Here is a 16,966-nt window from a genome sequence, read left to right as displayed (position 1 = left end):
GCGGACACATCACCTCTGAGGCAAGTCATTGGCTGCATTAGTCATTAGTTGACAGATGGGGACCAGAAGTCCATTGAAGAGCATGGAGTGGCAGGGAGCAGGCGAGTATGGATTTTTGGTAAACAAATAAATGGACACCCCCTTTTAAACTGCACTAAAAAGCTGAATAAAAACGGCTTATGTGAACACAACCTAAGGGCTCATTCACATGAACGTGTACTGCCCGTTGCCGTATTGCGGACCACATTTGCTGATCCGCAATACACGGGCACCATTCTGTGTGCATTCCGCATCATGGATGCAGACCCATCCACTTCAATGGGTCCGCAAATCTGGAGATGCGGAACGGAAGCAAGGAAAGGAACACTACAGAAGCACTATGGAGTGCTTCCTGGGGTTCCGTTCCGTGCCTCCGCACCGCAAATAGATAGAACATGCTCTATCTTTTTGCGTAACGCAGGGATCACGTTCCCCGTGCGGCTGGGCCATGGTCGGTGCCCGTGCAATGCGGACCGCAGTTTGTGGTCCACGGCACGGGCTTCACAAGGTCGTGTGAATGAGCCCTTATGGTGACTTCACACTTAGCTGGTAGGTGTTTTCTCTAGGTTAAAAAACATTTTGCTGCCATTTTTATGTGGCCTGATGTTACTATAAAGTCTATAATATATTATAAAAAAGAACATAAAAAACCCTTTTAGCATTTTTGGCATTTTTAAGCAAAATACAGCATGCTCTAGATTTTTTTTTTTTCAGAGGCTTCTCTATAGGAATTGAAAAACATAATTAAAAATGCCTGTTCAAAATATAAAATGTATTAGGGTGTTTTTTAGGCACAGAGGTACAACCCCCTCATTCCTTTTGATTCCACTTCTGACTTTGGTTAAAAAAAAAGTCAATAACTGCCATAAAACTGATTCAAAATGCTGTGTGTAATATTATCCTAAAAGTGGGAAAAAAAGCATTAAAAAAGCACAAAAAATGCAAGCAAAAAAATGAATGATGTGTATGTGAGAAGAAAGGGTACAGCCACATGTAGCATGTACATTAAAGGTTTTCTTGCCTTTTTGGGGCTGCAGCATGCTCTAGGTATGGCATCTTCTCTGGCTGTTTCCCCTTCTTTATATGACTTGAAAAATAGCAGAAAAAGCGTGTTACATATGTAACCAATTGATAAAAAAAAGGCTCCAAAAAATATTTGCAGTGTGTAGAGTGCATTCACGTTGGCTGTTTTAATGCAGGAGTGAATTAAAAAAGAAAGAGGTAAAATTGTTCCTTTATTCTTTCCCTCCCTTTATGAGACATATGAAACCACTTTAAAAAACACAACGAAGAACACTTAAAATTCATGGTGTTTTTCAACAAGTAAAAAATAAAAATTGCTGAAAAAATGTGTGCAGAAATGTAATCTCACACACAGGCAGTTTTAGGTGCTGTTTGTGATGTAGTTTTTCTAGCGTTTAGCCAGGAGTAGATCTAGCAGGAAGGAGAAGTAGACCGGTGACCCAATCCATTGGAACGCATTGCCGGTGACATAGAAAGCTGCCAGAAAAGCTGCATGTGTGATTCTAGCCTAAGGCTACTTTCACACTAGTGTTTCTATTAAAATATATACAGTGGATATAAAACGTCTACACACCCCTGTTAAAATGTCTGGTTTCTGTGATGTAAAACAATGAGACAAAGATAAATCATTTCAGAACTTTTTCCACCTTTAATGTGACCTATAAACTGTACAACTCAATTGAAAAACAAACTGAAATCTTTTAGGTAGAGGGAAGAAAAAAATCGAAAAATAAAATAATATAGTTGCATAAGTGTGCACACCTTTAAACTAATACTTTGTTGAAGCACCTTTTGATTTTATTACAGCACTTAGTCTTTTTGGGTATAAGTCTATCAGCATGGCACATTTCGACTTGGCAAAAACACTCCAAATCTGTCAGATTGCGAGGGCATCTCCTGGGCACAGCCCTCTTCAGATCACCCCATAGATTTTCAATCGGATTCAGGTCTGGGCTCTGGCTGGGCCATTCTAAAACTTTAATCTTCTTCTGGTGAAGCCATTCCTTTGTTGATTTGGATGTATGCTTTGGGTCGTTGTCATGCTGAAAGATAAAGTTCCTCTTCATGTTCAGCTTTCTAGCAGAAGCCTGAAGGTTTTGTGCCAATATTGACTGGTATTTGGAACTGTTCATAATTCCCTCTAGCTAAACTAAGGCCCCAGTTCCAGCTGAAGAAAAACAGCCCCTTGGCATGATGCTGCCACCACCATGCTTCACTGTGGGGATGGTGTTCTTTTGGTGATGTACAGTGTTGTTTTTGTGCCAAACATATCTTTTGGAATTATGGCCAAAAAGTTCAACCTTGGTTTCATCAGACCATAACACCTTTTCCCACATGTTTTTGGGAGACTTCAGATATGTTTTTGCAAAATGTAGCCTGGCTTGGCTGTTTTTCTTCGTAAGAAAAGGCTTTCGTCTTGCCACTGTACCCCATAGCCCAGACACATGAAGAATACTGGAGATTGTTGTCACATGTACCACACAGCCAGTACTTGCCATATATTCCTGCAGCTCCTTTAATGTTGCTGTAGGCCTCTTGGTAGCCTCCCAGACCAGTTTTCTTCTCGTCTTTTCATCAATTTTGGAGGGACGTACAGTTCTTGGTAATTTCACTGTTGTGCCATATTTTCTCCACTTGATTATGACTGTCTTCACTGTGTTCCATGGTATATCTAATGCCTTGGAAATTCTTATATACCCTTCTCCTGACTGATACTTTTTAACAATGAGATCCCTCTGATGCTTTGGAAGCTCTCTGTGGACCATGGCTTTTGTCCCTATTCATTGTCAACGGGGACAAATTGTAACTGAACAGAACAGAATGCTTCAAAATGCATTTCGTCCTGTTTGGTTGCATTCGCATGCTGCAGTTTTCTTTCCGTCAAGCAAAACGTCATGACCCACAATGCAAGTCAATGGGGACGGATCAGTTTAACTCTGACACAATCTGACACAATAGAAAACGGATCCGTCCCTCATTGTCTTTCAATGGAGTTCATGACGGATCCGTCTTGGCTATGTTATAGGTAATACAACCGGATGCATTCATATCGGATGCAGACGGTTGTATTATCAGTAACGGAAGCGTTTTTGCTGAGCATTGCCGGATCCAGCAAAAACACTAGTGTGAAAGTAGCCTTAAAGCTGCATGGTCTTGAAATGGAAAGAAACTGTTTATTGATATAAATGTACTTGCCAACATTTTGGAGGAGCCTCCTGGGAGGAATGAGATTGCAGCATCTAAAATTTTCAAGGGGCCCATACATGCCCCCTTTTACACGCAGCGGCGCTGCCTCCTCAATCTTTGTTGGATGCCTGCGCTATGTTAGATGGCGGAGCAATCTTGGCACCACATAAAGTTAGGGCTGCTGTCTGCCAGGTGCCACTTTCTGCACCACCTGGGAGTTTTGCCAACACCCCTGGGAGTCCATGGACCTTCTGGGAGAGTTGGCAAGCAAGTATGTAAATTCTGATGCCTTTAAATGTGCCAATGCTTTTCTTCCTTGCTTGACTGATTTGGCAGTAATGGCGGACGTATGTTGCAGAAATATAAAAATTTCATGGAAACTGTTGTCAGAAATGTATTCGGCATGTTATATATTACTCTAAATTAGAACCGCTGTGATTTGCTGCATAAATAGTTAAGAATTCATAGTGTGAACTATTACCCGGGGAGAAGTATTAGCGAGGCATTTGTTTTGCATAACTGAAAATCAGTCATAGACGTGGCAGGCGAACAATTAGCTATAGCCTCGGGCTGTACAGTTTTGAGATTTAAAATATTTCAGATTGTGACAGGAAGTGGTGGCAGAATGCCGTGAGGTGGCATAGATCCTGTGCTACACATGCAGTATATGGCGGTGTATCACAATTACACTTCATTTTTTAAGGCATCATGCAGTGAGGTTTTGTCATTGCAGTATTATACAGCAGGAGTTTAGTGTTAATTAGCAACTTTCTAAAAAATTTGATTCGGCCAGTGCGTCGAATTTTTTGAAAAAATTTGGTTAGATCCAAATTTATTTGCAGCGAATTGTGTTAAAAAAGGCTATATCCTGGCTACAGAGAGCCTTTATAGTGATGTAGAACACTATGCCTCGTAGTAACACGCATAGGGAGTCTGCTGTGGTAGTAAAACAATACTGCAAGTCCGCATGACATGTAGATAACAGTCGCTCTTAGAATCACTGCACATTTCACTTATTTGGGCAGTTACGGGGTCAAAACTGACCAAATAATTATGAACTCAGCCTTACAGGTCGATGTTAGCGCCAAGAAGAAGCACACTCCTTTTACACCGTCGTCAGCTGATTCCACATAGATGTCTACAGAACCTGTTCTAATAAAATCTTATACAAGTAGAGCCCCCCGACAGAGTGGAGAGGGTGTCAGCAGTAAGTTTGTCTTGACGTCACTGATTATTTTGATCCAAAACAGAGATGACCGAGTCAACTATTCAAGAACCGCTGGGTTGCTGGTCAAGACACGACCGCTAGATGACACCGGGAGCTCAGACTCTCAATGCGACTCCTGCTGCCATGCCCCCTTACTCTGCTGTGACCTGTGCCTACGCCAGGAACATTTAGGCCTCTGCCACTTACCCTGTGTAGGGCCTGGCACTTCTCTGTCTGACATACTGTTAGATCAGATAAATAAATAAAAAGGAAATTAAAACACCCCAAAAAAGGCTGTAATTTTCTCACTTCACCACACAACGGCAAATACTTTTTTTGTGCCACTAATACACCCAAAAAACGGCTGTAGAACATATAACTGCATCGCTGGACGGCAAATAAATTGCCACACAACGGCTAATAAGGCCTTTTTTCCCCACTAATACAAGCCAGAAAAAGCTTTAGCACATATAACTGCACCGCACAAGGGCAAATAAGACATAGAAATATTTCCTTGTAATAAACCCTGTTAATGGCTGTATCAAACAGCACTTGCACCCTATTAGCAAGAACGGTTTGCTGGAATTAGAGCTGTATAATAGCAATTTGGATCCCCAGTCAGTGCTGCAAGGTGTAATAGGATTGTCCCTATTACACAGGCAGTAACCTCTCCTAATGAACCCTGTTCTACATAAACGCTGTGGAATGATTCCTCCCTATCCTTTCCCTACACGTTGAATTATCTTTCCCTGAACTTGTAAATCATTTTTTTAGCACAGTTAAGTCTTTCCTAGCACTGTCCCTAGCGCCTGCTGACATTTCTCCCTGCACTAAGTACACTGGAAAATGGCTAAATCCAAGATGGGTGAGGCTATTTGTAGGGCTGTGACATCACATGGCTGGCTGCTGATTGGCTGCATGCATGGCATCATGGGTGATCCCGCCTTCCCAGAGTTCCTTGCTCCATGTTCTCACATGTGCAGCAGCCGTTTTAGGAAAAAATTTGATTAGTTACCACGAAGTGTGAGGAAATTCTGATTCGGTGCGAATCGATTTTTTCTTTAAATTCAGATCAAATTTCACTTTGTCAACTTCGATTCGCTCATCTCTAGTGTTAATCAATGACATTTTATAGACTGCCATATACATTGCATTATTTATGCCCAGATGTATAACGTGAAACTTCTTGGTCCGATGCAAATTCTGTACCAGGACTCCAAACTACCTTATGTTCTTTTTATGTAGCAGGTGGACATACCTCTTAACTTTTTGGAGGGTCAAAAAGGGACACTAATGGTTCATTCTGTGAAAGGTTCATTTTTCCTTCATATTTATATACAGGGGCAGACTGGGAACTTAAAGTGTCCCAGGGAAAAATAAAAAAAATAAAAGTGGACCCAAGTTGATAGAAGACGTAGAAGACGGGGAAAAACGTGTAGACAGGGTCAGCAATACTATAGTACAAAATACCGTCCCCCCTTCAGAACCATATTCCACACTGAAGCACAATATAGTGTCCCAAAAGCTGTCCCTCTGTGGTGGCCATCAATAGAGGCCATTTTCTGTACTCATCCACATTGTCTTTTATTAAGATATGGAGCAGGGGGCCTAGGAGATAGGGCCACAGTCATGTGCTGTCGTTGGCCGGGTACATGAGTGCCTGATTCTCACAGCGTTAATTACTAGTGTTGAGCGCGAATATTCGAATTGCAAATTTTTTTCTCGAATATCGCAATTTCGAGATTTCGCGAATATTTAGAATATCGTTCTATATATTCGCGAATTCGAATATTCGTTTATTTTTTTATTTTTTTATTATTATATTTTTTTCTTTCCCACTTCTCTAAAGTTGTTCTTACCTGTCCTTTGGATTCCTGGCTTCCTGGCTGCTCCAGTCAGTGGCGTTTTCAACTTACTGCTATATTCCATATTAGCTAAATTACAATCTAATCTATATGTGTATTTTACGAAATTTCGCAAAAGCCGAAATTGCGATGCGAGTAATATAACACGAAATAATCGCATGAAGATTTCAATTTAGCACTGCTATATTCCATATTCTAGCCTAATATGGAATATAGCAGTGCTAAGTTGAAATCTTCATGCGATTATTTCGTGTTATATTACTCGCATCGCAATTTCGGCTTTTGCAAATGTTCTTAATATTGCTCTAACTTCGTCTTTTAGAATATTCGTAATATTCTGAAAGACGAAGTTAGAGCAATATTACGAATATTCTAAAAGACGAAGTTAGAGAAATATTACGAAATTTCGTAAAATACACATAGATTGTATTTAAGCTAATATACTGCTATAGTAATATTTTTTAATAGTGTACATATTTTACAAAACTTAAGTTCAGAAGAGGCAAAAAAAAATTTGAGGGAAAAAAAGGGATTATAGCGCTATATTAGCTAAATTACAATCTATATGTGTATTTTACGAAATTTCGTAATATTGCTCTAACTTCGTCTTTTAGTATTTTCGTAATATTCTAAGAGACGAAGTTAGAGCAATATCACGAAATTTCGTAAAATACACATATTAGCCTAGCCATAGTCAATTAGCATAGGAACGTTGCCTTATACTATCAAGATAAATAATCGCAATACGCGAAAAAAAAATCGCATATTTTTCGCAATAATTGGAATAATTACGAATATTCGATTTCGACGAATATAACACGAATATTCATTCGAATATTCGCGAAATATCGCGAAATCGAATATGGCACCTCCCGCTCATCACTATTAATTACCACTGAGAGCTCATTATATACCCAGCCAGCAGCAGAGAGGAGGACTTGAGTGGGCCCCTGGGCATCAGCCCACCGGGAAATTTCCCTGTAAGGTCTAGGGCCAATCCGCACCTGTTTATACACTTTAATATTTTTCTCATACTTACCAACGTTTCAGTTGGTGAAATCGGGGCATGTAAGCCCCACCCCTGGGAACACCATGCCCCCTCCTGACCAGAAACACCCACTTTTAGGCAGGGTTTGCAATATCCCCGCTCATTTTTGGCCCAGGACAGTGCGACTTTGCCAGGCAAAAATTATCTGAATATACAAATTTCTAAAGTCCAAATTGCATCAAATAGTGAAATACTATACAATATACAGACAGAAACCAGACAAGCGCTTTCTGGTTCAATATTATAAGTGTAATAATGCAAATCTATACCTCTGATCAAATAGAGGGACATTTAAGGAGCAAAGAGAGACAGAGGGACTTCTGTCAAAAGTAAGGGCTATCCCTCCATATGAGAGACACTTGGGAGATTTAGGACACATTCATAGGGCTGTGTGAAGGAGCCCTAACCCTAAGTTCACACCTGAGCGCTCAACACATGAAAACCAATGCTTCCCTATGGGAATGGTTCTCACCTGGGAGTTTTACAGCGCGTACGATCGCGCTGTAAAACGCCCGACGCATAATCAAGTTCTTGAGCTTCTTTGGGGCGTTTTGACGCGCGTTTGTGGCCATAGGACACTGCAGTCAATCACACAAACGCGCGTCAAACGCGCGTTTACTATTGCAAAAAACGCGCATAAAAACACGCAACAAAAACGTGCGTAAAACGCGTGTTTGAGAAACGCTCAGGTGTGAAAGCAGGGTAAAGGAGAAAGATCTTTGTTGCTCAAAGCAACCAATCACAAAAATGAAAGCTGCCCAGTGATTGGGCCATGTGTGTTTTTTTTGCTATGTATTTTGGGGTTAAACTGGATATTTATGTTTTAACATTTTATGGTTTAAGTCTTTTAATGGGAAATTTGCTCTACCAGAATTTATGTCGGTTGCAAGCTTCAGGTACCAAGCCATCAATTGTATGTCCTTCCCGGGAGGAGCAATTGATGAGCCCTCTCCAATGCCTTCAAAGGTGGAACATCTTTAAAGGGGTTGTCCGGGATCAAACTTATTTTTTTTAAAACAGCTTACTCACCATTACTAGCCGAGTCTATGTTCCCCAGATGTTTTTAGGTAGCTTTTATACTGCAGCATGGCTCCTACAGTCCCCAACAGATTGGTTACATATCTGTTTATCTGTGCGATCACTTCCTGCCGCACTGCACTGCGGGTCCCAGCGCAGCGCGGTTTATCCCGGTTTCTACATTCTAAAATCACGTCCCTGCACCCGCCCCCCTCATACATATTCATTCCTCATGCACATTACATGGGAGGAGTTTTCTATGCTAACTAGCATAGTGATCTGTCTCCATTCATTATAAAACTCCATGCCCGGTCACGTCACTGGATCAAAGGGGCAGGGCTTAGCGCGATGTCGTACGGCCTAGTTACCGCCCCTCCATCCACTCTGCATAATTACTCAGGCTGCCAATGATGTCACCGGGCTCCCTGAGCAGCGGAGGAGGAGGCTTTGCTCGCCTGCAAGGGACCCGGTACGTCACTGAGAACAAGAAAACAGTCACTTCCACCCAAGAATTTACTAGATGAATTGGGGCTTGAGAAATATGTGCAAAAGGTAGTACATGCATGTTTGTAATGTATAAGACAGTCTAGTACTATTAGACCAATGTGCACAATCCCGGACAACCCCTTTAAGTGCACCCCTGTCTGAAAACCAGGGGCGTTGATAGGGTCTGAAAACATCCGGGGCACAAGCCCAATGTATCACGCCCCTGTGAAGCCACGCCCCCACCCCATGAAGCCACGCCCCCATGGGCCTTCACAGTAGTTATTAACCCCTTTTTAGCAGTCCCCCCTTCACAGTAGTTATTAACCCCTTTCAGCAGTCCCCCCTTCACAGCAGTTATTAACCCCTTTCAGCAGTCCCCCCCTTCACAGTAGTTATTAACCTCTTTCAGCAGTCCCCCCTTCAGTGAATGGAGGACTGCTGAAACGGGTTAATAACTACTGTGAAGGGCCTAGCCGTCTGGACAACCCCACAGATCATCCCCTCAGTAATCCGTATCCTGCAGTAACTTAACTTTAAATCAGCGCACATCTCATTACTATCTTGACTTAGACACTCAGCTCCAGTAACAGGCAGTGCGGGGGGCGGCTCTCACTCATTGACGTCACGCACCTACGCCACCTAGTGGGAGGAACAGGCGCGTGACGTCAGTGAGCGAGCGCCGCCAGCACTGCATGTTTCCGGAGCTGAGTGTGTAAGATAGTAATGAGATCATAAGCGCTGTTTTAAAGTTCAGTTACTGCAGGATACGGATTAGGATGGCGGGACTGTGCAGTGCAGGAGAGTCAGAGCGGCCGACCCTGCCAGCCAGGGGCGTATCTAGAACTGACTGGGCCCCACAGCTAAATTTTGTATGGGCCCCCCCTCCTCCATGACTATCCTGGCATCCTATATGTGCATATGTAAGGGAGAGTTCACATCACATTTTTGGCATCCGTTTAAAGTTTACGTTGGAAAATGGGATACAAAAGCGCAGCACACTACGCTTTGTATCCTGCAAAGTCTGTTAAAAAAAAAAATGTGTACATTAACGTATCATTTTTTTTGATGGTGTCAGTCTGAGTCACCTGTTAACATATACATTTTATGTATACATTACCAGGGGTCAGCAACCTTTGGCATTCCAGCTTTTGCGAAACCACAATTCCCAGCATGTTCCATAAATTTCTATGGGAGTTATGAGAAGAGCAGAGCAATAATGCATGCTGGGAGTTGTAGTTTCACAACAGCTGGAGTGACGTAGGTTGCCTACCCCTGCATTAGACGAATGGCAAACCGTGATGTAAAATCGGCCTTACTGTGCCATGATAGTGCCAAGTGGCAAGCACTAGAGACAGAGAAGGGAGGTTGCAATGTACAGGGTACAGGGGGGGGGGGACGCACAGTGCAGCATAGGGGTACAATGCAGCACAGGGGGTACAGTACAGCATAGCAGGCGCAATACAGAGCAGGGGGCACACACAGTGCAGCATAGGGGGCACAGTGCATTATAGGGGGTACAGTATAAGGCAGGGGCACACAGTGCATTATAGGGGGTACAGTATAAGGCAGGGGGCACACAGTGCATTATAGGGGGTACAGGGCAGGAGGCACACACAGTGCAGCATAGGGGGCACAGTGCATTATAGGGGGTACAGTATAAGGCAGGGGGCACACAGTGCATTATAGGGGGTACAGTATAAGGCAGGGGGCACACAGTGCATTATAGGGGGTACAGTACAGGGCAGGAGGCACACACAGTGCAGCATAGGGCAGGGGGCAGAATACAGCATGGGGTGCACAGTACAGGGCATGGGGCAATATACAGCATATAAGGTACAGTAGGTATACACAGTACAGCATGGGGGGTACAGTACAGGGCAGGGGGCAGAATACAGCCACAAGATGCACCTAGAAATGCTCCATTCACATGTCCTACCTCAGGAGTTGATAGTTCCTAGTGGGCTAAAGGACCTTTCATGATGTCAGGAGCACTGATCAGTCACATGAGTGGGCGGAGTCAGGCTCCGGGCTGTGCAGGAGATTGTATGGAAATGACTGCCAGCATAACATTCGGGGCACTGGTCAAAACATCCAGGGCTCAAGCCCCGAATGTTTTGACCTAACGACGCCCCTGCAACTACGCCACAAGTGACCCCATTTTGGAAAGAAGACACCCCAAGGTATTCCATGAGGGGCACGGCGAGTTCCTAGAATTTAAATTTTTTGTCACAAGTTAGCGGAAAATTATGATTTTTCTTTTTTTTTCTTTTTTCCTTACAAAGTCTCATATTCCACTAACTTGCGACAAAAAATTAAAAATTCTAGGAACTCGCCATGCCCCTCACAGAATACCTTGGGGTGTCTTCTTTCCAAAATGGGGTCACTTGTGGCGTAGTTATACTGCCCTGGCAATTTAGGGGCCCATATGTGTGAGAAGTACCTTGCAATCAAAATGTGTAAAAAATGGCCTGCAAAATCCGAAAGGTGCACTTTGGAATATGTGCCCCTTTGCCCACCTTGGCTGCAAAAAAGTGTGACACATCTGGTATCGCCGTACTCAGAAGAAATTGGGGAATGTGTTTTGGGGTGTCATTTTACATATACCCATGCTGGGTGAGAAAAATATCTTGGTCAAATGCCAACTTTGTATAAAAAAATGGGAAAAGTTGTCTTTTGCCAAGATATTTCTCTCACCCAGCATGGGTATATGTAAAATGACACCCCAAAACACATTCCCCAACTTCTCCTGAGTACGGCGATACCAGATGTGTCACACTTTTTTGCAGCCAAGGTGGGCAAAGGGGCACATATTCCAAAGTGCACCTTTCGGATTTCACCGGTCATTTTTTACACATTTTGATTGCAAAGTTCTTCTCACACATTTGGGCCCCTAAATTGCCAGGGCAGTATAACTACCCCACAAGTGACCCCATTTTGGAAAGAAGACACCCCAAGGTATTCCGTGAGGGGCATGGCAAGTTCCTAGAATTTTTTATTTTTTGTCGCAAGTTAGTGGAATATGAGACTTTGTAAGAAAAAAATAAAAATAAAAAATCATCATCATTTTCCGCTAACTTGTGACAAAAAATAAAAAGTTCTATGAACTCACTATGCCCATCAGCGAATACCTTTGGGTGTCTACTTTCCGAAATGGGGTCATTTGTGGGGTTTTTCTACTGTTTGGGCATTGTAGAACCTCAGGAAACATGACAGGTGCTCAGAAAGTCAGTGAAAACCCCATATAAAATTACTTAGATGTTCAGCTGGTCATAGACACATACCCTCCAAGTCTACTCATTTTGCTGGTATAGTATTGACTTTCTTGGGTGTATAAAATATAGGTATTTTTTCCAATTGAATCAATTCAATAATAATATCCAAAGTAGCAAAAGTGAGTGCCTGCTCCTGGCCTGCCCTCTGGACCATTCATGAAGACATCATTGTCTCTCAAGTGAGATCTTTGACTACTTTGTCATGCACAGAATAGAACTACAGGAGGTATAGTTATGACAACCAACCTGGAAAACCATATTCAGCAACTTAGCATCTCTAGATGTTCATGTAGAGTTTTCAGACAGTGTTGGCCTTAGGGGTACATCAATGTGCAGGCTCAGGGGACTCATCATCTGCCTTTCTGGGAAGGGGACATCATAGATGGCATGAAGCCTGAAGCTTGCAACCACCATGATCTGTAGTATGATGGTATTTACATTGTGGAACTTATATTTGTGCATTGTACAGTATGCAATGTTTGAAGTGTATGGTTTGAAGTGTATGGTTGTATAGCATTTTTATTTACACAGCATGGTTGATTTTAACTCAGGCCATCGCTGAAGATAACATTCTTACTGAATTTTTTACAGACCAATGTGATAGAGAAGCTACTTTTCTTTCTGTTGACTAGCAAAAACATACTGAAAGCCGCTCTGTATTTTTGAAACATGTAATTAATGACTATTTTCTTTCCTTCATATTTCTAGACTCCTTGGCTCTGGAACACAAGACAGTGTTGGTACAACTATCCCTATCAGGTAACAACAAAATTTACAATGATACAGAATAATATAAACCTACTGTAGAAACTGGTCAAATAAATGAGATAGTAATCAGATTCTACCAAAGAATAAGGGATTATATTGTCAGCAGCCAGAGGGGGAAGGAGACTGATTCTGTCCAGAACATACCACTAGAGGCACAGATTAGTAGCAGCACCAAGGAGAACACATGGCAGTAAAATTAATGGAAATTTTATTTTTATGCTAAAAACACAGTAAATTACAGTGAATGAAACATAACGACATAACTCAAAGTAACACTTTGCAATTGTAATAGTGATCACTCATCCCCATACAGAGAAGATGATTGCAGAATCATGATCAGGCAATTTTTGGGAATGTATGGTTTATTCCCACTAATTGCCTGTGCATTGGTCCATGTGCAACACGCTGACCCACAAGGGAGGCATGGTGGTGCTGTAGTTGGAGAGGATGGGAATGGTGGTTGTAGTCCTCTTGGTGGCTTATGCCTCCGTCCAGAACTCCCTTAACCTTACATGCAGTGCTTGGAAATTGGTGCAACCCTTCTTCCCCCCTAGCCTGCTTGACCAGGCCTGCTTGATGGTAACAGAATATAGTATTCACTGAGGTTGATGGCGGTTGAAGTAAAAATACAAGCAATGGTTTTCAGGTATTTCACAGAGTAGTCTCCCAAAGGCTGTTATAATGGTCCTCCATGAGTCTCTTTCTATAGGTACTAGCAATGTCCCCATATGACCAAAGGCATGCAATCACTTTCAATGTTTCTCTACAGTGCCCAATGGCGGTGTACAGCCCTAGATAGGATCAGTGATGGCCAGTTCGCATTGTTCGCCAGCAAACATATGCGGGCTGCCATCTTTTTCACAAGTCCGGCGAGGCACAGGTAAGCCCTTACCTGTGCCTGTGCCGTGAGCCGGTCTGAAAACAAATGCTGTAGCAGGCAGTTCCGAGAACAGCCCGATGAAGGCCCCCGGTGGCTGTTCTCGTCGGAAGTGCCTGCTCCCGCTGACCGCACTTCTTTTTAGACCGTCTCACGCACAGGTAAGGGCTTACCTGTGCCTCGCCGGACTTGTTAAAAAAAAAGATGACAGCCCGCATATGTTCGCGGGCAAACAATGCGAACTGGCCATCACTGGATAGGATGGCCAGTCCATCTCAGAAGTGTGACTGGTGCCAGAAGCAATTCACTCTCCCCAGATGCAGTAAAGTCCAAAATCATAAGCATATGTTAACTTAACTGACTCTGTGCAGCACTGAATGGTAGTATTTATTTGCTGCCTCATGGCAGTATTTACTCACTGGTGAGGTCTTGGCATCACCAATGATTAATTGATGAGGTCCAAGTAGAAAAAGTCTGAGAAGCCCTAATTTAAGTACCTTTCTTTACAAAAAAAGAAAAAATATGTCAGAGTGGTGACAAGTCTTTTTTTTAAATACTTGTATTTCCCATAAAATAATAGTTCTAAAACATCTTTTCTTATAACTCTGCTTCGTGCCATTCTTTTATTATTTCTCCTAGAACTCTATGGATAAATCGACAGCTGGGTGTTACCATTCCCTTATCAAAGGGTTGTAGATCTAAAATGTCTGACATTTTCAGCACTAAATGGCAGGGATCTCAACTCTCCCGGAGGTTCAGGGAGTCTCCCGCTATTAGATAGCGGCTCCCTGACACCCGCATGTGAAACAATATCTCCCGGAAAGGTTTATCTCAGTCAGATAGCAGAGCAGAGAGATAAGAGAAGTGAGAGGACAGAGTTTAGATTACAGGTTGAATTAACCCTTTAGGGTCAAATTGGCTTCTCAAGGAGATATATATGTTAAAGGGATCCCTTCTGTCTCATTCAGTAGCTATATAACTATTGAGAGAGATGCATTTAAAAAAAAATACATTTACACATTTAACCCTCCATTTTAATTATATTATTTACCCCAGTGTTAAATTCACACCCCCTGGATGCTTTAATCATATATATAAATATGATAATTTGGGGCAGGGTAATGAGCCCGGTCCTCCACACCATAGAGCAAAGTGTGCAGATACTTCATATGTTTGGAAAATGTAATAAAAAGTTTGTGGGAAAAAAAAAAAAAAGAAAACCTCCCTGAAATGAGAAGTGCACCTCCCTGAAATGAGTTTTTGCAGGTTGGGATGTCTGAAATGGACAATATGAAATTATGCTGTCACACCTGGTAACAGTCAGCATAAATTTCTCGTGTTCATAAACTTGGAACTAACACTGAGTTTTTAGGATGCTGCAGGATTGTAGAAGTATTTAGTAGAACAGAAAGGTCAGGAGAGGTGAAAGGCCTTCTTTTAAATGTAAAAAGTCCCCACGCTTGCAGCACAAAATGTGTGTGATGTTTTGTGCAGTAGTTTACAGATCTCTATAGCCCCGTGGAGCTAGCCTTAGGGATGCTGGCAGTTGTCTTCCTCTGATAATAGATTCCTTTAAAGTTTTCATGTTGATTTATTAATGAAGCAATCCCCCACTAGTTACTTTATCTCAGCTTTTGGACTTTTTTGTGGATACAACATGCAGAGGTTAGCAGTGGCAAAATCCGCCTGTGGGATTGGAGTTTGAACAGCGATATAACCCAGAATTCTTCTCAAAATCACATTGCAAAACTATCATGGACTCAGTATTTGAAAATAATGCAAACAGACATGAAGGTTTTTTTTTTGTAACCCTGGAGGATCACATCTGTTACAGTACGTACATGGAAGCTGCTGATCTTTGCAGAGGCATTTTTTTTATCCAGCTGTTAATTTGTACATCACAATGGACCCTTTGCTTTGCAATGTGCAACTTACCGAGGTACAGATAGAGTAGTCTTTGAAAATGTTAAAATAATAAAGTGGTTGTTAAGATTATATCTGTACTAAAAATACAGTTTTTAAATATAGTTTTCATGTGTGAATCCATATTGATGAATCACAGTACCGCAAGCCCTGGAAGAGCAGAGGATGGGAGTGGTAGTGGCAATCCTTACACCAATGCTCCCTAGGGGCAGGGCAGTGATAGGAGGATGCACCCTTTCTTCCCTTGGGGCACATCTTGATGTTGCAGCTCCTGCCTGATGGTAGTTGGGGTGTTCTTGATATTAATACAGTATTTTGTATGGGTGCAAGGCAGAAGGTGTGGGTGCAGTGTCCGGGGTATGGTTCAGGAGTCAGTAACCAGGCCAGTTGTAGAAAAAAAAAAATGTCTCTCTTTACATAAGTGTAGAATATGAGTTGTAGTACATCCAACAGTATTGAGCACAGTTCCAAACAATTGACAGTGCAAATCTTTCCAGATAGCAATATATGAGTATAAGTCAGGATGGGGACTTCTTCCTTTGTATCTTTCTTCTAAGTGGGAAGGGTTTTTTAACAATGTCCCTATCACTGCAGCAAAGTCTCTGTCAGCCCTACACAATAAAACAACATTTGATAAATTATTAGTCATATTCATGCCAAATTCATATCAATAATCATAATATGGGAGACTGAAGCAAGATCAGATTCTTATCAGAAGGATTATTTACCCAAAGCAAGGATATATGTCACGAGGGTGTCAAGAGCCACGCCTGACTCCGTTGTACCTGGGGTCAGGAGGTCGCAGCGGTTGGCTGCACGCTCTATGTCAGATAGGGAAGTTTCCTTATGGTAGCTTTCTGGGTTTGCTTTACAAACCCTTTTGTCTCACTCAGGGATCCGTAGCTCCTTCTCTCAGCTGTTCCTTGTCCAGCACTCCCAATCCTCCTTATATTCCCCTCTCACACTTCTCTGGTTGCCAGATATAGAGCTTCCTGCCTGGACATCTATTCTGACCCACTGGAGCTGTGTTGCTGCGTTCTCTGAGTGTTGCCTTAGAACGCTACCCTCCGGATCCCTGTTGGACCTTTGTGGACAATTGTTGCCGTCCTCCTGAGGTTCGCCGTAGGCGTGGGGGTTGTTTTTTTTGTGGGGAGAGGGGTCATTTCATTAACGTCTGTCCTTCTTTCCTCAGAAACAAAAAAAATGTCGGAAAACTACTAACCCCAGGCTGTGTGGAGGATGTCAGCCGGGGGG

The 16,966-nt window shown here is 42.5% G+C and overlaps 1 protein-coding gene across 3 annotated transcripts in view; it reads left to right on the top strand.

The window, feature by feature from the left end:
- The window catches only part of CERS6 (ceramide synthase 6), a 187,363-nt gene that overhangs the window by 122,256 nt on the left and 48,141 nt on the right, over positions 1 to 16,966 (top strand). For all 3 annotated transcript variants that reach the window (XM_044303672.1, XM_044303673.1, XM_044303671.1), the window contains exon 5: positions 12,853 to 12,903. In XM_044303672.1, coding sequence (XP_044159607.1) covers positions 12,853 to 12,903 — 51 coding nt within the window. The remainder of the gene's footprint in view (positions 1 to 12,852; positions 12,904 to 16,966) is intronic.

The sequence above is a fragment of the Bufo gargarizans genome, chromosome 8, assembly GCF_014858855.1.
Source record: "Bufo gargarizans isolate SCDJY-AF-19 chromosome 8, ASM1485885v1, whole genome shotgun sequence".
Classification (NCBI taxonomy): Eukaryota; Metazoa; Chordata; class Amphibia; order Anura; family Bufonidae; genus Bufo; species Bufo gargarizans.
Note: the sequence above shows the minus strand (reverse complement) of the source record. Positions and strands in the feature narration are given on the sequence as shown.